Below are 22,568 nucleotides of genomic sequence, written 5' to 3' on the forward strand. Positions count from 1 at the left end.
GACATAAAGGTAGTCCATAGGTCTTTTGAAGCCATACAATAGATGTAAATTCTGGCACAATACACCTTGACAAAGCATATTTGAATTTACATGAAGATTTATAAGATTTGAGAGCTATGGCACAAAGCAATTTTTTCAACAAGTAATAGATATTGCATAATTTGTGTCTGTTCATTAAAATATATATTTGGGATATAGCACAACAGTTTGGATCACTTTAATGATACATTTAAGGTGCTTTTTGTCATTATCTGGAGTTTGGCCACTCCAGTCCCCATTCACTTTCACTTTATGTAAAAGAGCAGCATTAACATTCTTCAAAACATCTTCTTTTGTGTTGTTCAAAAGAACATCATGCAGGTTTAGAATGACATGAGGGTGAATAAAAAGAACCTTTTATTCTGTGAAAATATGATTATATATGAATAGATTTTTGCTTTTCTCTTGTGTTCCCTCTTTATTCTGCATCTGACTCATCTAGCTATTAGAGACTGTGTGTGAGCTACGAGCTATGTCAGCTTTTTTGAAAGAGGCCACTTGTCTTCATGTTTGCCTGAATTATCTTTCTTTGTTGAATCTTAATGCATCACCCGCATCTGTATGTGTGGCTGGAAAACTGAGAAGTATGACAATGATGCACTCAGTAGTTATTGTGTTTTTTATCTATGCTAAATTGTGTGTATATGAGATTGGTTGATTAAAAAATGCAAGCTTGGTTCTGCCAGGTGATTCAACAAAATTGGTGATCTCATGTACCTGGATATTTTGCCAGAAGGAGGAAATGCTAATATCAATAAGGCACAAGCTGGAACAAGTTTTAGAGCGTATGTGGTACATTAATATTAGAAAAAGGAGGTAAAGAGATGGGTTTCTGGCTCCCCTGCCATAAGGCAAACAAATAAAAGTCTAAACAGAGTACACACAAGCAAAATACAGAAAGAAGAACAAATACATATTTTGTTTGAGTCAGACATCTGCACAAAGCCAGCAAACACAATTGTAGCAAAGCTGTGATTATGGTGTTTGTTTGTGTGTGTGTGTGTGTGTGTGTGTGTGTGTGTGTGTGTGTGTGTGTGTGTGTGTGTGTCTGTGTGTGTGTGTGTGTGTGTGTGTGTGTGTGTGTGTGTGTGTGTGTGTATTTCTGTGTACATCATTATACCATTGATTGCGCACTGCAGACGCTCCGGTTGGTTTTATAGTGTGCTGATAACACCGCATCAACGTCCTCATCTGAGTCCTAGAGCACAAACACTGCCTTCAGCAAATATTATATTGAAAACAGCACCAGTTTCCTTCATGCAATCACTTCACTCAGTGATACGATATCAGAAATATCACATTACAGAAGGCAGCCTCTTATCATTTCAACTCCCTGCCAGGAAATCATATCCTGCATACAGGAAAAAAAAATGATTGCAAGTGAGAAGTGGTTTAAGAAACTGTGTCTGAGATCTACCGCATCGTTCAGGCCTGGAACAGAGCGGCATCGACTAATCAGAGGGTCTTCACCGAAAACCTCGACAGGATTACTGAGGTCCACCTCAGAGCGACTGCGATCTGTGAAGAGAGCTGTTTTTAAACAAAGTTCTGGCCATTTTATATTTTATAATACTTCTACTTAAATACAGTGAGGTCCAAAGTCTGAGACCACTTGTCAAATAGTAAAAAAAATAAAAATCCTAAAAAATCCCTGATAATCATGTTCCCCAGCATGATCTGAGAAAGATACAAAGAGCATCCAGTGCTTCAATGGAAGCAAGAACATCTGAAAGTCTGTACAATAATGCTAACATGGACTTATGTTAAGTCTATTACTTAAAATAGACAAAACCAGCATAAAACAAGCTAATACAAGTAAAAGTATAATTCTTAATTCAACTCCTTTTTTCTTCTTTGAAAGAACAGTGTAATCACTGTCTTGAAATACGTGGATATATGAAGCAGCCTTATAAGTGTGAAAAAAGTGTTATTTCTAGACCTGTAGAAGTCATGTAAATGAATAAAATTGTATAACTCCACAGGATGTTTTCATACATTTTATAAATGATTTATTTAAAAATTGTATACGTTTATCTAGTTGGTCCAAACTCTAAAATATCTGGTAGAAATTGTGAGTAAAAAATACTGTTTTAAAAAATGCTTATTTTATTAGTGACCTAGAGTGCCAGATCTTAATAGAGCAATAGTGAAGAATCTTAAATATTTCTACATATGTTTCTTTATTTTTTACTTATTTTTTTATAAAAAAATTTAAGACATATATATATATATATATATATATATATATATACACATACTGTTTTTGGAGTAAGTACAGGTTTACAAATTCACAGATATTAATTATTGTTTAGATTTAGATTGTTAAATTTTGTCTACATCTATTTCTATTTTACATAATGAAACTGTTTATTCCCATGTTGAAATTAAATTCTGAAATACACATTTTCAATGTGGTCTCAGATTTTATTTTAAAGTTTTTAATATTACATAACGAACAGTTTTGAAGGCAAATGTTATTACTGGTGTTAACAGCAGTAATAGTTTATGTTGAGTTGTTGCCATGGTGATACCTGATGAGAGGGAGGCTCTGGATATGGCGATAGAGGGTGTGCTAGAATCTGTTTGTCTCAGCCCATCCGCCATCTTTTCAGGAACACTGTCACTGCTTTGTATACTAGACGCGCTCTCTGCCCCATCCGGCTGAATAAACACATTCACGCACACAGACCGTAAACACTGCTTTCTTGTCATGCACGCAAATCAATATACAAGAATGCAACTATGCTATCATGTTTTACCCTGTTTCTAGCCTCTGTGTGGGTTGCTGTTTTGACCATTTGTGCTCTCATGTTATTGGGTACTGTTGGTAACCCCGATGATTCCACTGCAACCGCTCTCTTCCTAAAACACAAACACTTAATGAGTCTTGATGAACAGACACATGCCGGCACCGAATGAAATACTAGTTTACTGCACTCAAATTTACACTGCCTACTATTTTTCCAAATTAATATGTGAAACAGTATGCACTCTGCAACAAGATTCATTTCAAAATGTGGGATGCTAAATTGTTGTCATACTCAGTGTACTGCATGTTCAAAATCATGGTTGCTATTACTCCTGGCTCATTTGTCACATTGTAAATGGCTGAGTGCATTGCATTATGAGATACAATGTTTACAGTGTTACATTTAAGCAGTTCCAGGCATACAGAAAAAAACATAAAAAGTGCAAAAACTATTAACAGCAGGAATTGTATCACAGTAAGTGATTTCAAACATTGACAGCTCACTGGACTGTAAATGATGCCCCTCACCCTTTCCTGTTCTTCCCTGTGCTTTTCTGGGAATGGGGCGTAGCTGATCTCTCAGGCTGTGGTGTGGATGATCTCTCCATCTCTGATGATCTGTGAGCAGAGCCTCCATCTCCATAAAAAAACATAATCATTAAAAAAAGAATAAAAAAGTAAATAGATTTAAATAGATAAGCAATAGATTTATAAAATGTCTTGATGGATTTATTTATTAAAAACACTTTAACACTTTAACTTTACAAGACATTAATTACGGGTCGTGTGGATTATCATCTGTTTGGACTCTCACTCATTGGTGAGAATGAAATATAATGCTTAATTTATCAAAATATGTTCCCATAGAGAAACAAACTCAACAAAGTAAAGCTCTTTGATAGCCTGACGGTAAGTAAATCACATCATTGGAGAAGCGTTAATTAAATGTCACTGTTTTGGTCAATGATTCTGTCGGTCTAAAATATTTTCTCTGAAATTGAAAATTTGTGTTTTTTATGTTTCGCTGTTTCGTCCTTATATTTCCAGTTCCTAGAATTCACTATATATGTTTTTGTATATACTGAAACATATAACTATTCTACTTCAAATCATCAAAAAAATAAAGGAAAAAAAAGCCTTTGAAAGGAAAAAGAAAATGTTCCATTATGTCACGGCTGTCAGTGCGTATGTATGGCAACATTTCCAGGAACTGTTGATGGATGTCTGCGTTGACACAAACTCTGATTTGGTCTCACCTGGAGGACTGCTGAGGATTGACTGTTTGACTACATCACTGCTGGTAATGCTGGCATGTTGAAACCTCTTGGATCTCTTTTCCAAAAACCATTCTCCTGTAACCACCTTCAGCTCCCTAAATCAGCCAGTCACACGCAGACAACACTGTGTAAGCACCAGTCATAGAAGTGACAATTACAGCCTAATTGGTTAACCTATTAAAGAGCCTATGAACTGTTGACATTTCCTACTGAAAGAAAACGCTGTTTGAGAAAACCCAATTTCTTGTTGTCTTACATCTATCCACCATTATAGACCGCAGTGTGTATGGATGTTGTGTGTGACTCACGCAGTCTTCACACACACGGTGCATTTGCAGTTGCTGCCTGGAGGCGTAGCAGTGCAGAAGTTGCAGATGCGCCGATGACAGATGGTACACACATTACCCCTCTGCAGGATGAGACCCAGAGCACGCAGACATATAGCACACTCGCGCTGATCTGCTGAACTACGCCGCCCGGCTCGCTTCAGTTCCAGAAGTTCATTTTTCAACTTCCTGTAGAGGCACACCTGCCATCACTGTTGGGGAGTAACTTAATCGTCTCCTTGGAATTATAAAGTTCTATCTGCCATTTTTGTCAAAATTGAGTTATTCACATATTATTATTCAGTAACAACTTTTTACATTATGTGGTGTTTTTTTTTGTGTATGTGTGTGTATGTGTTTGTGTGGGCACTGTCTACATTTTGGGACTGATGTATGATAGAGGCTTTTTCCCATATCCAAAATATCACTATATGGAATGCAAAAACTTTGAAGCTCAATATCTACAAGAATGCTCAGAATGCAGACAGAAGCTTAAATTCCAAGGTGACAATCCTAAAAATGAACAACAGTAAGTCCGCTGCTTTGAACATAGTTCATCTATTCCAAAATGAAGCAATATTTTCAACCCAACATGGAAATTTTTATGTTGCTTTCAATGAAATAAAATTCACTGACATATAGTAAGTAGTGCTGGAAAGGCTTCATTCCAGTGAATTGGTTCATTTGGAATTCTGTGTAATTTCACAGGATCTAAAAAGGATTCACAGATTCGAGTCACTACATTTTAAGTGTTTTTATCTGATCATTTAGTGCATCATTATGTGATCAAATAAGTTATATAAATTAGTTTTTTTGTTGTTGTAACTATAATTTATTAAACATTTCGATGCACCTTAAATGGGTTTTTTCAATCACTCAAAACCCATTTTTTTTGTGTGTTGGAAAACTATAGCTGCAATTAAATTATACATCTTTTCAATGTAGCTAGTTACTTTTCTTATAAGTTTACACAGTAGCTAACTATTCTTGCAAAAGAATATATATATATATATATATATATATATATATATATATATATATATATATATATATATATATATATATATATACACACACACATATAAAATGTCTGCTTGTGATGAAATGATGTGTGTGGAAGACGCTACCTGATGCGTTTCTCCTCTCGTTTGCGGAGTTTCTCGTCTTTCTGGAGAACACCCAAAATCATCTGCCTTTCGTGCTCCAGGAGGAAGGACAAATTAAGCGACTCAGTTGTTTTTGCCATGACCATTTAAAGAACTGCTCACAGAGCTCCAGGAAAACTTAGCCAATCAAACTGGCAACAAACCAATTACAATTATGCTTCATGAATGCAGCTGGAATCCTCAGTCAGTATGGAGGATTGCTTTAGTTCATCTACACATCCCAAAAAGGTCATCTGCCTGGTCCTTCAGACGATAACATTCATCTCTTGACAGTTGTGGCAGGTCTTGCGATCCTATTGGTCAGTGCATTGTTAACCTTTCCACCTGCTGAATTCCTGAAAGCATAACATCCATATAAAAACAAACAGTTATCTATCAGGGTATTTGAGGTCTAATACATATTGTATAGCTTCTAGTGAATCATGATTCACCTTCTAACTTAGCTGAAGTCAAAAGAGTTTAATATAATATATATATAACATACAACAATGTTCAGAAATTAAAAGATACTCCAAGCAGGGAAAAAAAACTTTAAAAATCAAGCTGCATTTCTATCAGTTTACTTGTCACTGAAGTCAGAGAGAAAGAGATTATTACTCTTTTACAGCAAAAAAAATAAAAATCTTCAAAGAGAGACATATTTTGTCATACAAGTATGACATGGCTCCTTAAAAAAACCATAATGATTTTGCCTCTAATATCAGACATTAAACACAAAAAAGTAACTAAATTCAGGGAAAAAACTTTTTATGTGGTTCAGCATGACAGACTATATTATGGATTATGTCTTTATTATCTGCTTTATGAATAGACTGACAGTCCGGATGTCAGTATGAAAGCCCAGCCAAACCAATGCAGCTACAGCTACCATTTAGGTTTTTATCTAAAGTGACAATACACTAATTGCAGTGGCAGTCTACCAGCGGCAATCTGGGGTGAAGTGGCCTGCTCGAGAGCACAAGAGTAATAGAACGGGACAGTAATCACTGTACATCATGCATACTTGGGACTGAACCTATAACCTCTGCATTAATAGCTAACACTTTCCATAAATAGGGTAGATAATAGCACTTGAAGTCAATTAAATAATGAAGCTGTATGTTCTAATAAAATAAAAATACACCAGAATGGGTATTCTATATGTAAATTAAAAAAAATGTATTCTTACAATAAGTTCAGTAATACGCATTAAATGATTTAGCATATCAAATTCATTCAACACGTGGTTTTATTAACAAAGTTCGGGAGGAGCACGATCAGATAATCATCCAATTTGGCACAGGTGCATCTCGTTTAGCTAATCATCTTAACTAGCACACAAGCATATATATATCCAGTCTTCCTACCTCCTGTCCCACGACAGTTTCTCGGCATCCCTCCTCCACCCCAACTCCTCACTTCTAATCTATTTATCCCAAATTAGGGATAGGGGGAGTTATTTGGGTTCGGGCTATGCTCCGGGCCCGGACCCCTCCCCCAGGACAACCAATAATGAGTTTTATGGTTTTTCTGATGAAATACACCAGGGGGAACATCATGCTATAAAATGATTGCCAGAAAATTGTGCATGTGAAAATTATGTTTTTGGTAATTAAAACATTTTAATTATTGAACATTTTTATTCTATTTATATGATATTTACAAACCATTTTTACATTTTATTAACTTATTTTAACTTTTAACTATTGAATGTCAGTAACGACATACATACGATTATATTATTAGAATATTATTGTTAATCGTTTTTATTATTAACATAAAATGAGCTTATGTCATTATTTTGATATTCCCATGATTAAAATGGTTGGATACAGTCAAGACAATCAAAACCATTGACTTGATTAAAAGGATTCCATCCATTTTATGTTACATTTAACAGTTTGTTATTGTTTTAAAAAAAACATCATGGGACACTGATTTGTATTTTTAGAAAGTGCCAGCTCTGATCTATAACTATTTCAATCATGTTCAGTTGTCTTTGCTGGAAGCCCCGTCGAGACTGAAGCAATGTGCTGGCTTGGATCCGTGGAGGACTTTATTTTCCTGTTTGAAGTACTGATTTATGGGTCATATCCAACACCCAACCCTGTCTAGTAAGTGCATGATCTGGGTTAATATATAGCAGTAACTACAAGTGTATATGCCATCTCATCTTCGTTCCAGGTTTGTTTGTAATCAATATTGAGTGACAAATGGGGAGGACAGAAAATGTGTTCCTGTGTGTGTGTGTGTGTGTGTGTGTGTGTGTGTGTGTGTGTGTGTGTGTGTGTGTGTGTGTGTGTGTGTGTGTGTGTGTGTGTGTGTGTGTGTGTGTGTGTGTGTGTGTGTGTGTGTGTGGACACAACTCACTTTCCTGTATTCTGTTGTCTGTCTGACAGGATCTGATACACCAAGTCTGACGGGCCAGCCTGAATAATCAGAACCTTCAATAGCTGTTTTTCCCACCATCATTTACACTTAGAAAAGTGTCTGCCATCGGTGACACAACCACACACATACGTGGATGTGTCACATACAGGTGACAAATTATTTGCAATGTCGCAGCACAAAACTGCTTTAAGCTGAATTGCATGTGCGTAAGTTTGTGCCTTTGTGTGTAACTGAGGTTCTTGTTCCATTAAGTGTCTGACTCACCAGGAAGACGTGGAGCTAAATTAATTCAAATTTCTCATGCGAGAACTGTTTAAAGGGACACACACACACACACACGCACACACACAGTGAGATCATTGAAAGTGTAACTTCAATATCTCCACTTAGGAAAATGACACAGCATGAGCCAGCAGTGTCTAGCAGCACTAATTAAAAAAAATGTCTTCTCCCCCTTTCTGACATCAATGTCAGATAGTTTTTATTATGTGTTTGAGTCTGAATGTTGGTGTGTCTATGTGGGAAGTCGTGGCCTAATGGTTAGAGAGTCGGACTCCCAATCGAAAGGTTGTGGGTTCGAGTCCCGGGCCGGCAGGAATTGTGGGTGGGGGGAGTGCATGTACAGTTCTCTCTCCACCCTCAATACCACGACTTAGGTGCCCTTGAGCAAGGCATCGAACCCCCAACTGCTCCCCGGGCGCCGCAGCATAAATGGCTGCCCACTGCTCCGAGTGTGTGCTCACAGTGTGTGTGTGTGTGTGTGTGTGTTCACTGCTCTGTGTGTGTGCATTTCGGATGGGTTAAATGCAGAGCAAAAATTCTGAGTATGGGTCACCATACTTGGCTGAATGTCACTTCACTTCACTTCACTTCATAGTCTCCTGTGCAAGGTTTATACTGCTGAGCTGCTTTAATAAAAAACTTACAGGGTTACAAAAGGTGTGGTAGCTCTCTGGATCCCACCCTCAGCATACACATTAATATACACAAAGCCTTGTATAAACATACATCATCACACAGCTCTCTTATGTTATCAAACAATGTACAGTACAGTTCAAATGTCTCCATATGCAGTAAGATTTTTTTTAATGTTTTTGAAGATGACGTTTTTAAAAATACAGTAAAACAGTAATATTGTGAAATATTATTACAATTTATGAAACTGTTGTCTATTTGAATATATTTTAAAATGTAATTTATTTCTGTGGTGCAAAGCTGAATTTTCAGCAGCCATTACTCAGTCTTCAGTGTCACACGATTCCTCAGAAATCATTCTAATATGTTGATTTGGTGCTCAAGGAACTTGTTGATTTTGCTGCTTAATATTTTTGTGGAAATCAGTTCTTCACAACTCTTAAATTCAGAAGTATTTATTTATAAATTGATTTTTAAATAGATTATAGACTAAAGTATTTACTGTCACTTTTGATAAATTTAATGCGTCTTTGCTGAATAAAATTATTTATGTCTTTAAAAAAAAAAATCTTACTGACCCCAAACCTTTGAACGTTAACATACTTTAAAGGAATAGTTTAACAAAAAAAGGGGAAAAAAGATGGAGATGTTTAGATAAACATTTGTAATGTTCTTTTTCAATGAAAGCAATAAACTCAAAAGCATCTGCCTCCATCTTTTCTGATGTAAGTCATGAGGATTTGAAATAACAGGACGTTGAGTAAATGCTTTTCTGTTAAAATTTTCAAAAAAGTTTATTTTCATGTGTAAACTAAATCCTCACATAGCAGTAAAGTTCCACACTGCCATATACCTGGAGTGGACTAATTTAAAAGACATAACAAGAACACTTTCAACAACACCCACAAGGACTGTTATTTCATTGTTACCGAGGCAGGCTCTAGTGAATATTAAGACACCAGGCAGGAATAATGCTCCCTTCAAGTCTTTCAGGGAAATTCCTTTTTACCAGCTGGAAATCAACTTTACAATGTGATATGAGTTCAAATGATTGTGGTTGGGAAAAAAGGATAGGGTTTCATTTTTGTTAATCTCTTTTTACAGACAAAAGACAGGACGTTTTCAGCCCTACTGCAACCTAATGAAGAGCCCTGGATGCATATTTGGTTTATAATTGGTTCTTTATCTGTGCATTTTTTCCTTTCTCGTGCTGAAATGTATTTGCATAAGCTTGTCACTTCATAAATTGCTGTAGCATTGTGTAGCAATGTGTAGCATTTTCTGACAAGCTTTATTTGTATTATCTGTCAACGGTATGCTAACCACATGCAAAAGAAAGTAACGTTTCTACGTTTTATAGTGAAATGCAAATTCAGATTTTAGGATATTAAGACACTGTGACGCTGTTCATGTGTAAATACAATCATCCTGACATTACCTGAAAGCAAAATTAAAGATGACAAGAACCATGGGAAATGTAGTTCAGTGCATAAATCTCAAGAGAGCACGTCAACAGCTCTGAGCTCAGTAATTACTCCTCTAATGATGGAGACACGTTCACCAACAACACCTGGTTTAATGGAGATTAGACTCATACATGTTTTATGCTTTTCAGAGTTGATGCATTAGCATAAAAAAGGGATTCTAAGCTATGAAGATTTGCAAGACAGAACTGGGTCTTGGGTAGTAAGAATAGCAGTGGCTGACCAATATTAGATTTTGAGTATTCAAATTTAAAATATCCAAATCTAGACAGCAGGGTGGAAAATGCCCAATATAGTGCCAATATACTTGTTTATAATATGTAATGACAGAAATGACATTATATTACACAATAAAGATTTTTTTAATCACCAAAAATGAACATGGTCTATTTCAAAGTCATTATTTATGGCAAATATATGGTTCACACATTTAACATGCATGTAAACGGGCAGTTATAAATAAAATTATGGTATCAGACCAAGTATACTATGAAGTATACCATGGACTAGTGGTGGACTACCGACATGCAATGTAATTGCCCTTCTCTCCAGCAGTGCCCCTTTGAATCTTTAACGCATGCACCTTATTTGAACACAAATACATACAAATCAATAGAAAATGCCACTTCTGGAGAGTAAGAATGTGAGAGTTATAAAGGACATCAGTAGAGCAATATGTGCAGTTAATCATAGGTAGAGCACTTTATATTGTCCATTTATCTGTGATGCTGATTAAACTTTTCAACCCACATTCTCTTTGTTCAGGACCAGTACACATTGAAATTACAAAAAGGCCTTAACATTTTGACGGGTTTGCTTTCAGTCTTTTTAATGAAATTTATTTAGTTTTATGGTCCTGCTCCCTCCACTGTTTCATGTCTGTACATTTAATAGTGAATAGTTATCTTTAGTTAAGATATGTATTAGTCACTCTATTTCAAATATAATGGACACTCAGAAAAAAATCTAAGATTTGCCAAGAGACACTACAAGGAAAAAAATGTCAATTAAAAAAAAAATGTGTGTATATATATATATATATATATATATATATATATATATATGTTAACAACTGTCACATCAGCGACTGCTTTTATTTCTTCTAAGAAGGTTTAGAAGGAACATCTAATACTTAAATTAAACATAAATAAGTGTCATGAGATATAAAAGAGTATGAACATCTAAGGAATACAATGTTCCCTGGTCAGTCAAATTGATGTGCTGTTCCTTTAGCTGCCTCTTATTTTGATCATGTCTCACTTGGGTATAAACAGTTAATGCTTTGGAAAACAGTGATTTACTGTATGCTGTTTCTCATAGTACACAAAAGATAGCACATCACATCTTAAACAGTTATCAGCAGCATGTGACAAAAGGCTACACAATTGGGGCACATAAGACATTTTGTCCCCAATACTTTAAAGCATTCATCTACACAGAAACTGACTTTCGGAAATAAACCCTCTTAATATTCACTGGAGTAAAATGTGGGACAACTAGCCTCATATAATATATTAAATAAACACCACCAATTGAACCGTGGTGACACTTCTGAACTTTAACAAAAATTGCCTATGCAAAAATAAAAAAACGACTTCAGGCTACCTAGATAAATACAAAAACGCTCTGCTGCATTGCACCTGTTCAAACACCTGGTGAGACGACATTACATGTAACGCATAAAACAGGAGGGAATATCCTCTGACACTGACTTTTGTTGGGTTTAGACTGTTTTAAGATGATGTAACTGATGTATAATGAAGATACAGACAGTTGAAGATGAGACAGGATGGGAACACTGAAGTTCCTTCGTCCATCTCACCGTAAAGCAGCGTTTATTCCGTCAACCCGCGCTCAAACATGAAACACACCAGGATATAAACTGATGTCCTACCTGCCGCATCGCTCGCTCGTGAAGATCCCGTGAACTGCACTCCTGTTACATGATCAAGAGCAGATTTGTAGTGGTGTGTTCACTGCAGCCCGAGCTCCGAGCGCGAGGTAACCCCCCCAAGCACCGCACTCGCCGCTGGAGATCTTCATGGCGGGGGCGGAGTTTGCGCTCCCACGGATTCCCCGTGACCGTGACACACGCACACACACACACACACACACACACACACACAAAAGAGAGAGACGAGTCTTTCGTCTGCATTATACGAGTGCCAGAATCTCTCTCAAACGCTGCGCAACGGATAATGGAGAGGGAATGTCCTCAGCATAATTGTTGAGTCAGTCAGACACACAGACTGAGTCATGTATAGATAGATAGATAGATAGATAGATAGATAGATAGATAGATAGATAGATAGATAGATAGATAGATAGATAGATAGATAGATAGATAGATAGATTTTCTGAGTCACCATTTGTTGTTTTGTATTGACACTATACAAATGCATAAAAGTCTAGCACACAAAACACGTATAAACTAAAAATAAGATATAATTTTAAATTCATTTATAGGGTCTTAAGTGCAAAAATAAGTGAAGAAAAACAAATGTCTCACTTTTGTTAGAAAGCTGCCACCTGCTGGTAATGCTCGTCTAGGGAGTTGATAGACATTTAAAAAATACATTTATATGTATATATTTTATGACACTGTTTGTCGTAAATTTAGTCATAAAATTAGTATGCTTGGTGAGTGTTCATTTGCGCATGTAGGCAGTGTCTTAATAGCAGAAAAAAATGTGTGAAGGGTATGTTTAGGGGTAGGGGTTATGGTAAGGGGATAGAAAATACAGTTTGTACAGTGTAAAGATCATTAGCCTACATCAATGGAATATCACTATAAAACTTGGAAACCCAACATGAACGTGTGTGAGTGTGTGTGTGTGTGTGTGTGTGTGTGTGTGGGTGTGTGTGGGTGGGTGTGTGTAACTATACAGTCATGCATTCATTTCAACAAATTAATACAAACAAATTAAAGTCTTTGAATCATGTATAAAAAATATTTATTACAAAACAAAAAAAGCTTCACTTTTACTAAAAAAGGTTATTTACAGATAAAAATGTATACAAAATGTTACTAAAAAAGAACAAGATTACTATGTAAATCGTGTTTGGACACTATGCAGGGTATGTTTATGTTTGTTTTAATGATAGAGAAGATAACTGTGCAGGGTATGTGGTAAGCAAAGCATCTTGGTTTTGTTTAGTCCTTTTTGTCCCAGGGAACGTCGAATACACCATCTGCACAGCTCTGACAGGGAACATGGACCTGCAGTACCAAACCGGAATCAGTATCGCAGCATACAGAGGGACATTGAGTGTTTACATCTTATGTGTTTATATTTACCTGTAGCATGCAAAAGCTGTTTGATGCTCTGATCTGTTGTCAACTCCAAAGGTTTCTTTCCCTTAGAGTTCCTTGAGGTCCGATCAGCCCCATGTTTTAATAGTAGCTCCACCTCCTTTACTCCGCCCACCCTGGTTGCAGCATGTAAAGGTGTGTCTAGGCCCCGCCCACATTGCACATCAGCGCCTTGAGAGAAACATGAAGCAGTGTTAAAATTTCCCCCAATTTTTTTTTTTTACTGTATTAAAGAAACATTTTATTCTCATTAGTAGTTTTTTGTATTATTAACTAAAACATTGAGAACCTCTCCTATTTTACTGCTACATTTGAGTACTGATGCTATTTAATAATCTGTGAAATAATGTAACCTATTATATGCATACTTATACATTCATATACATACAGCACTATATATACTATACATGTATATGTTTATATAGTTTGGGTGCATTGCCTGTTCAGAATTTCATTGTACTTACCCTGTACATATGAAGATTAAAAATAATAATATTAATAAATAATACAAAAAAAAAAAAGAATGATAAACTTTGACTTTTAAAACTAAAAGTTTTGAAAATCATTTAGGTATAAAAATTAAGCTGAAATAATATAATGAAAATATATTTTTATAAAAACATATATATATATATATATATATATATATATATATATATATATTGAAAACTTAAAAAATAAAATCACAAATACATAATCTGTCAAACAAAATCTACCCTGTATTGTTATAAAATGCATTATCAAAACAAAAATTATATCCATGTAATGATCCTAATTGCACCAAAAATGTGTTTATTAATTCATTAAGAGTGGTGTGTCTGACCTGAGATTAGCAAGCTCTGTACACATTCTGTTGCCTTGGACTGACATGCACAGTACAGCGGTGTTCCTGTGCTGGGAACCTCCATGTCCACATTCACACCATGAGACAGCAACACTTCAACGCATGCTGTGTGACCTAAAACAGATACACATAGACATCCGGTTTACTGATTACCCAGTGTTTGCAGTGCATTACAAATTCACACATATCATCACACATACCTCTCTTTGCTGCTTCATGGAGAGGTGAGCTCTGCAGATGAGCTGGATGGTGGACAGAGCTGTACATCAGAATGAGGCTGACAAGGGCAGGGTTTCCACTACAGCATGCACTGAAGAGAGGAGTGGCTCCATCAAAAGAGACAGCATTGGCCTGAATGCATATATATGTTAGCCACTGATGCATGTTTATGCAGAGACAATGAGCAAAATAAAGGCATATACTCTAAATAAAGAGAAAGGTGTATACATACATCAGCACCATGCTCCAGTAGAAGTTTAGCACAGGTAAAATGGCCTCCAACACTTGCTTCATGCAGAGGTGTGATTCCATCTAATGTAGCCATTCCCACGTTGTACCCCTTTACACGTGTAAACATGGACAATTCATTTTCTTCATTCATAAAAGGAAGCATTTGGTTCATACAAAGTTTGTTTTTATAACAGTTACCTACAAAGTAGCACTTTGATTGATTTTTATATTAATGCAAAGAAACATGCAAGTGTGGTTTAAGCATTTAAATCATTTATTTGTTTAGCTATTCAGTGTGAAAAATGTTATGCCACTGTTTCTTCCATCAGTATACCTGTGAAAGTAGTCTTCGCAATGGCAGCAGTCTTCCTTGCAATGCAGCATCGTGCAGAGGTGTTCTGTCATCCCAGGAGCCTAATAAAGCAGAGACACAGACATTTACACAGATATTTAAATAAGGACGTGCCATATATACTTTTGCTGTTTTTAAGATAATAATAATGTTTATATACAGACAAAGCCAATCCCACTCCTTAAAATACACTTTTTGTATTTTAAGAGGATAGTTCATCCAAAAATGAATATTTTCTTATATTTTATTCTCCATTATATTGTTTCAAACCAAACTGTGGTAGCCATTACCTTGAAAGCCAATGGGTCGTATATGTTTTGTAGATGTGCATAACCCACCGAGTCACAGCTCTGACCTCAATGAGAGGTCAAATTAGCAAACATCCAGGGACAATTTCATCTCCAAAGTATAGCCAAGTAAATTTATTCTAAAAGCAATCCCTATCTTTTAGAACAAATGTATCAATTTTAAGCACTTTAAACTAAACCCTCTCCAAATTCAAATTGGCGCATCTAGATCATCATTCCAAGCCAAATTCAGTTTCCTTTTTCTGTTTTCAGTGTATGATTGTATAAATGAATTGTATGGAATACTGACTTGATGCTTCTTTCATGGTACATGTTTCATACTCCAGTGATGGCAATTTAGTGGATATCACAACAATGAAATATTATAGTGTAAAAAAATGTCATGCAGTGTAAATAGTAAGGGCTTGATCCTTGTGGTAAACACAGTATGTTTGACTACTGAAAACATTTAAGAAGAGAGAAAACACAAGAAGTAGAGGAGGAAAACTCACCTGCCATGAGTGTATTACACACTTGTCCTCCGTACAGGTTAAACCTGTGATCCCATGGCTTACTCCAGACGCTCTCTTCAGCATGAACCACAGCCATCTTTAAACTTCACAGTACAAGAAGAGACCTTGCAGGAAAAGAACAATTGAGATAATGGAGCACAGAGAAACTTTTCAGAGTTGTTTATATGGCCTTCAGAGAAACAAGAACCCCCCTTGGCAAGAATGCACCTCCCACTGGTATCAGTGATATGTGTTTGCACCCCCATCTCCTCAAACTCAAGAGGTGAGCATCCCCCGCATAAACACACCCCCTCAAAATGAGTCCAAGGGACAGAGGAGCTAAAGCGGTGTTAAAAACATACATATACAAAAACCCTTTTAAGCAGTTTCAGAGAACAAATAATTGAAATAAATGAAATAGTACAATAGTACCCTCAATAGTACAAACTTCGATCTACAACCTCAAAAATAGATATGATTATGCAAATACAGCAAGTAAAATGTAACTGCATATGTAAGTGGTAAAATGGTATCTGTCTCTTCAGCAAAACATGATTTACATGCAGTGTTATGCATGAACGGGATGGTTCTAGCTGGATAGGGTGGCTATTGAATGTGCATGTGTGTGAAAGCAGACAGAATGGGCGATAAGTATGTGTTGACGGCTCCTGGTTTTAGCCTTGAATGAACGAGGGCGTGTATTATCTGCCCTGTTTCTGTGTTAGCATAAGATTCCTGATCCAGAGGGACCCTGACTGTTATCTACAACAAAACAACTACTTTATCATTAGATTCCACACTTACACTCAACAGTTGCATATTTAGAGAAAAATTGTACATACATTTAATGTTTTTGTCTAGACAGAATCCTAAAAGCACCCACAAATGCATTCATATCAAAGTAAAATAAATAAATAAAAGAATGTATACTTATGGCATGTTAATAAAGTTTATTGTGTCAACAAAAATAATTCCAATACATATTACCTCAGGTAGTGGGAACCTTTGTGCTTTTTAATCACAGAGAAGGTCAATATAAAACACTAAAAAAGTAAAGTATAGCGCCCTAAAACAAGTTTGCTGCATGTGAAATTAATACATTTACACCATTATCCAAAGAAATCAGCAATGGAAATAAGGACAGGCTTAAAGAGAAACAAGCACTGTCAGATCAAAGAAATAAACAGATAAGATGCATCTTACATTTCACAGCTCCACCAGAGCTCAAAAACTGGTATTAAAACTTTCAGTTCAGCTCATTTATTTCAGTCTGAATCACATCTACACCATACAGATATGCTGTGAGAGGAAAACAAATGTAAAGGTGATACAGGAAAAGCTGCCACTGTTTGTCATTTATCTCAAATCTAGACATTTAAAGATATTTGTGCAACAATTTCAACAAGTTTAGACCATTATCTAATGGGGGTTTACATAAAGGCAGGTTTTCAATGTGTAAGTGCAGGTGCTGGACTATAGGAGTAGCTGAGGATAGCTTTTAAAAGCTTTCTCTTCACCTGAGTTCACAGTTTTATACATCACATGTTTTGATGTACCATAGTGCACTATGATATACCAATACTATAGTTTCAGTTCAGTTCATTCCCCTTCTAAATAAAGTTCATCATGAGCCTACTGAGAGGCCATGTTAGATCATTAGTCAGGACACAGCCGGGTTTGGTGCTTTACTTTTCTTCTTACTAAGATGCTGCCCCATGCGGCTGTGGGGGCCTGATGAGTCTATAGCAACATCAATCAGATGATCTGGGCGGAGCCACTGCAGGAAAAGCAGGAAGATAAAGTTGATAACAGCAACAAAGGAGAAAATGGAGCCTGCCACCGCACCACAGTGAGAGCGCAGTCTATGCAACCGCGCAGACAACGGCAAAACGGGCTCCCTGCACACCCGATTATACACCTGAAACACACACACAGAGAGTGGGAATGTTATAAAATAATAATAATGAATAATAAAATATACTACCATTCAGAAGTTTGGGCTCAGTAAGATTAAGTTCTTATATATAAATATATGTGTGTGTGTGTGTGTGTGTGTGTTTGTTAGGGCTGTCAAAATTGCTCAATATTGACGTTCGAATATTCCCTCTAAAAAATACACGAATATTCGAACTATTCGAACATCTGGTTCGCATGTTGTCAATGACGCGCATTACGTCAATAACAGGCAAAAATAATACAAAGAGACATAACTACTTGTATAGATAGTTTATTTAAGTTTAAACATATATGACAACGTATTACCTACACAAAAACAAGGAAATCAACTAATGGCCAAGACTGCAGACCTCACGCTCTCTCACCCTCACGTTCTCTGCGCATAATGGTTTAAATGAACAAACACATTTTTGTGCAAGCAATTTAAGGTCGCGACTGTTGTCCCAAATATAGCAGGCTTCATTCAGTGATTGAAACAAATATTATTAATATTAATTGAAGTTTTACAGCATATAGAACTGACATTGAATGCTCCGAGCGAGCTGTGCTGTGGTAAAAATGGAACTTTTCCTTGACATGAAACGATAAATAATCAAACCTCGGATCCATTGCTTGACAGAACTCCCCGAAGCGTGCCCCATCCATGACACTGATCGGTCTCATGTCCTTAAAAATGAACGAAATTAATTTATCCGTTATGGCCTCTTGTCATGTTGTAGACAAAGTGCTTGCGGCGGGCGATGCAAAGTAACGTTAAGTGTCAAGACGTGACTGTTTAGCTGGAGTTCCACACATTATGCCATGCTCATTTGGGTGCACATTTTTGAGATGTGACCTCATGTTGCTAGCTGTCGAATGGTATGCTAACTGTATCTTAAATAACTTGCATACAACAATCTCGCGGGTCAACAATTTTACCTCATTTTCTCTGCTGCGGTCGAGTTGGGCTCTGCACTTGCTGGCATCTTCCATGAAGTCGCGTCAACTTTCAGCAGTGATGCTGTGCCAGAGAGTGCGACTCCTGTGAGGCTGTGACCTGTCCCTGAACCCCCCACTCGCAAAGCAGACAACCACGCCTCTACTACCGCAGGCCTTTTTTTCCACATTTTTTTTTTATTCGAATATTAATTTTCACCTTCGAAATTCGTTTTTTTAAAACTATTCGAATACATATTCGAATTTAGAATATTCGTTGACAGCCCTAGTGTGTGTGTGTGTGTGTATACTTTAATTAGTGAGGACTGTCATAATTTCCAGTTACAGCTTTGGTGAGCATAAAAGACATCAAAAACTGAAAAAACGTAACAATCATTTTTTGAATGTTAGTGCGTACATCCTACAAATATTTCAAGCATGCTTTTAAAACTGACCTTTTCTGTGCGCTCAGCAACGTTTCTCCAAGTGTACAGTGTTCGGACCTTGCGGTGGATGGTGGAAGGAGACTCCACGTTTCCTGTGCGTATTCTTGCAATTACAGTTTCCAAGCCGTCACAAATCGAATGAACTGATGGTTCACACAGAGTTACCAACTCATCAGGCAGGACTTCAGGTATACCTCCGACACGGGTGCTCACCACCTGTACACACGCAGACACACAGAGCTGAGCTTATTTAGATTTGATCACTGATGAATCTCCATAAATCAGGGCTCAACTCTAAGGGTGGCATGTTGGCCAGGGGTTTCTTTTCTTTTGGTAAAGGAAAGAATGTGTAAAAAAAACATCCAACAAAACAATATCTAAACATATTTGATGTAAGAATTAAAGAAACAAAAATAACCAATAAAGAAGTATTATTTTGTGGGGGAAGTAAAGCAAAAAAATCTTAACTACTAGTCTGACTGCGCCAAAAATCCTTGCTGTTGACCCCGTCATAAATAAATTACATGTATTATATTTTCATCCAAAGAAACTTAAGAAACATGGAAACCAGTTAATTTTACCTTTAAAACATGTATCAATCTAGCATGTATTGTGCATAACGTCAAACAATATCATTTTGTACAACTTAGTCAACATGGTATGCCATTTGTAACCCATTTTCTTCCATAATATGATTTCACTAATACATATTCATAGAAAAAAAAACATACCTGCAGCCCACAGCTGGCCCCTTCCACTATGGCCATACAGAAGGCCTCAGTGAGAGAAGTGTTGAGAAATATATGACCCTGAACAAGAACATCCCTCACATCTTTATGATCCAGAGCTCCCAGCAGACGAACCCTATAAAAATAACAGAGTAAAGAAATTCTACACAAACTCACAGCTAGAGATCTTTTCTCATGCACAGTGGATTTCTTACCTGTCATGAAGCTGATATTTCTCTCGAACCTCTTCCAGGATGATTCTTTTGGGTCCCTCTCCACCAATCAGAAAGCAGAGATCTGGATGCTTGCCACATAACTCAGGAATGATTCCACTTAGTAAATCAATCCCTGCAAAACAACCAGCGGACAAATAAGACAATGCAATTTTCATACACAGAATGCACCTCTTTAATCATAAGCACCTTTTTATTTCTGAAATTAATTAATAATTAGATTCATTAAAATATATATTTGTGTAATTTGTTTAAAAGGTAAAAAAACTATTCAGGGTGATAGTACAACTGTCCTGATATCATAATTTAAAAATTCCCTTCAAAAGGAAATCTTATTTAGTAGCTTGACATAAGCTTTTATTATTATTCTTAAATAAAATAAAAATAACTAATTACATTGTTAAACACTTTTTTTTTAACCTTTTTGATGATTTTTTATTTTATTTTTTTACTTTGATTTACTCTAACATGTATTTAAGGTGCAAATAAAATGGTTTTAATTTACTTAGTAAATTTACATGATTGCCCCCCCCCCACAACCTGCATATATCAATACATTATTCTGTAATGCAAATAAAAACACTATCCTCTACCAACCTTTCCTGTAAACCAGTCGACTGATGACCACAATGGTGATCTTGTTGTTGTCACGGCGACAGGGGTCAGGGGTGAAGTCAGTGGGGTCAACAGCATTAGGGATGACAGAGACAATTTCAGGGTCCAGCGCAGCCCGCAGTACAGTGTTCTCTTTACTAGTGTATGACACACACACAATGTGATTGGTGTCACACAGAGAGACAGTCAGCAGCTTATTGGTCAGTACAGAACTCAGGTCTGCAAATCCAAAGAGAGAGTGATCTGTGAATACGGTGTTGAGTCCCATAGTCTTGGCGTGGAACAGAGCATCATGGGCCATCGCGGAGAAGGAGCTGTGAGCGTGCACGATTGTGATGCGTTCACGCACGAACACACACCGGAGTAACGGCAAGCTGTGGAAGCAGGTGGTCGCTGTGGACTGATTATACATGACCTGAAATGAAAAGACATGAGGATGTGAGTGGTACGGTTGATATATACAGTATACTAACAAATATAATACACTGTAAAAACACACCTGCAGTGGTAGGTAATAAACCTTCAGTCCGTTGATCAGGTAGCGAATGCCACGACGGTCTCCATACGCATGTGTTGCAATCACAACCTTGTGGCCCTTCTCTATGAGACACTGTGAGAGCTGGTAGATGTGACTCTCCACGCCTCCCATGTTTGGGTAGAAGAAGTCTGACACCATACAGATCCTGTGCTTCAGGCCCTGCTCATGATCAGAGAGCCGGAGACTGTTGGAGGAGTGTGTGTCCAAGGATGGGGGCGTTTTAGGTGCATGAGTGTGACCTCTCTTTCTGTGGCCCATGGTGATGTGAACTCCTCAGTGCTCTTACATACAAAACATACAGATCCACCTGTAAATAACACAGTCACACACTTTAATATAGTTTGTAGTATATTGCGGTTTAATACGTGACTACAGAGCTGCATTGTTGTTGAGCATGCACTTAAAATGTCATCCACCGTTACGGCTGATTGTGACAATAGTAATTTGATTTGATAGACGGTGACTTAAGACAGACAGACAGGCAGATAACACGGATTTAACACTCCTTACGTACATTAACATTACGTTGCATTTACATAAATGTAAATAAATGAAAAAGACAGTGAAAGCACTCACCCAGTCAATGCCGGGCTAATAGAGCATATTACTGAATTCTACACAACTGAACAAAAAATGATTTACGATGTGTTACATCCCTAGCACATTTTAAATCAAGCGTTAATTTGTAAAGCATCGACATCATAGAACTGAAAAGATTTCTACTGTATTTCTCTGGAATACAATATAAGCAAAACAGTAGACAATCATGTCTACTTCCGTACTTCCGTGATGTTTGGATTTTTTTTCTTCATGCTGTAAAATAATATCATGCGGTGGTCGGTGCTGCCCTCTAGAGGCAACTACATTTTGATTTCAATAATACTACAAAAATGATTTCATTTAGCGTCTCTTAGTCGTATTTTGTTCGGACTAACAGACCAGTATAATGTGACTGAAGTTCGATTTGTTCTATCGTGTAAAAAAGGGCTGCACCAACTCTGGAGTTCTTAGATTGAGAATTAACATGGGTGGGTGTGGGGTTTGTTTCCGTCC

At 36.8% G+C, this 22,568-nt stretch overlaps 3 protein-coding genes across 7 annotated transcripts in view; all 3 read right to left on the bottom strand.

Annotated features, from left to right (window-relative positions):
* Positions 1-12,438, bottom strand: part of LOC132152994 (synaptotagmin-like protein 5) — a 27,673-nt gene extending 15,235 nt beyond the window's left edge. The window contains exons 1-9 of one of the 3 annotated variants that reach the window (XM_059562059.1): positions 12,221-12,438; positions 5,519-5,892; positions 4,374-4,580; positions 4,045-4,160; positions 3,317-3,419; positions 2,799-2,901; positions 2,571-2,700; positions 1,457-1,557; positions 1,160-1,237 (exon numbers count right to left, since the gene is read on the bottom strand). In XM_059562059.1, the coding sequence (XP_059418042.1) occupies positions 1,160-1,237; positions 1,457-1,557; positions 2,571-2,700; positions 2,799-2,901; positions 3,317-3,419; positions 4,045-4,160; positions 4,374-4,580; positions 5,519-5,643 (963 nt within the window). In that variant the 5' untranslated portion in view covers positions 5,644-5,892; positions 12,221-12,438. Of the gene's footprint in view, positions 1-1,159; positions 1,238-1,456; positions 1,558-2,570; positions 2,701-2,798; positions 2,902-3,316; positions 3,426-4,044; positions 4,161-4,373; positions 4,581-5,518; positions 5,893-12,220 lie in introns of all 3 variants that reach the window. The other 2 variants (XM_059562058.1, XM_059562060.1) reach the window with 2 other exon arrangements.
* Positions 12,439-13,263: 825 nt separating this feature from the next.
* LOC132152469 (ankyrin repeat and SOCS box protein 5-like) lies at positions 13,264-16,298 on the bottom strand. The gene is made up of 7 exons (XM_059561227.1): positions 16,085-16,298; positions 15,268-15,347; positions 14,935-15,042; positions 14,684-14,834; positions 14,463-14,597; positions 13,625-13,810; positions 13,264-13,546 (listed from the first exon to the last, which is right to left on the bottom strand). The coding sequence occupies exons 1-7, from the start codon at positions 16,179-16,181 to the stop codon at positions 13,422-13,424; spliced, it is 882 nt and encodes a 293-aa protein (XP_059417210.1). The 5' UTR covers positions 16,182-16,298; the 3' UTR covers positions 13,264-13,421.
* A 722-nt stretch (positions 16,299-17,020) lies between these two features.
* On the bottom strand, positions 17,021-22,342 carry LOC132152997 (phosphatidylinositol N-acetylglucosaminyltransferase subunit A-like). Of its 3 annotated transcripts, none has more exons than XM_059562064.1 (7): positions 22,298-22,342; positions 21,477-21,822; positions 20,960-21,392; positions 20,345-20,477; positions 20,133-20,265; positions 19,411-19,617; positions 17,021-18,002 (listed from the first exon to the last, which is right to left on the bottom strand). In XM_059562064.1, the coding sequence occupies exons 2-7, from the start codon at positions 21,771-21,773 to the stop codon at positions 17,745-17,747; spliced, it is 1,461 nt and encodes a 486-aa protein (XP_059418047.1). In that variant the 5' UTR covers positions 21,774-21,822; positions 22,298-22,342; the 3' UTR covers positions 17,021-17,744. The 3 variants fall into 3 exon arrangements, with proteins under 3 accessions (XP_059418047.1, XP_059418046.1, XP_059418048.1); XM_059562063.1 differs by lacking the exon at positions 22,298-22,342 and adding an exon at positions 22,092-22,164; XM_059562065.1 differs by lacking the exon at positions 22,298-22,342 and adding an exon at positions 22,030-22,048.
* Between the last annotated feature and the right edge of the window lie 226 nt (positions 22,343-22,568).

This window comes from Carassius carassius, chromosome 11 (assembly GCF_963082965.1).
Source record: "Carassius carassius chromosome 11, fCarCar2.1, whole genome shotgun sequence".
Lineage (NCBI taxonomy): Eukaryota > Metazoa > Chordata > Actinopteri > Cypriniformes > Cyprinidae > Carassius > Carassius carassius.

What these genes read in the sequence shown, in the direction of transcription:
- LOC132152469 (XM_059561227.1), bottom strand. Translation starts at nt 16,181, where the DNA reads ATGGCTGTGGTTCATGCTGAAGAGAGCGTCTGGAGTAAGCCATGGGAT. An exon ending in TGCGAAGACTACTTTCACAG is followed by an intron (nt 15,043 to 15,267) that starts GTATACTGATGG and finishes ACACGTGTAAAG; the next exon opens with GGGTACAACGTGGGAATGGC. An exon ending in ACAGCTTTTGCATGCTACAG is followed by an intron (nt 13,547 to 13,624) that starts GTAAATATAAAC and finishes TTGGTACTGCAG; the next exon opens with GTCCATGTTCCCTGTCAGAG.
- LOC132152997 (XM_059562064.1), bottom strand. Translation starts at nt 21,773, where the DNA reads ATGGGCCACAGAAAGAGAGGTCACACTCATGCACCTAAAACGCCCCCA. An exon ending in TCGACTGGTTTACAGGAAAG is followed by an intron (nt 20,478 to 20,959) that starts GTTGGTAGAGGA and finishes GTTGTTTTGCAG; the next exon opens with GGATTGATTTACTAAGTGGA. An exon ending in GGGCCAGCTGTGGGCTGCAG is followed by an intron (nt 19,618 to 20,132) that starts GTATGTTTTTTT and finishes GCGTGTGTACAG; the next exon opens with GTGGTGAGCACCCGTGTCGG.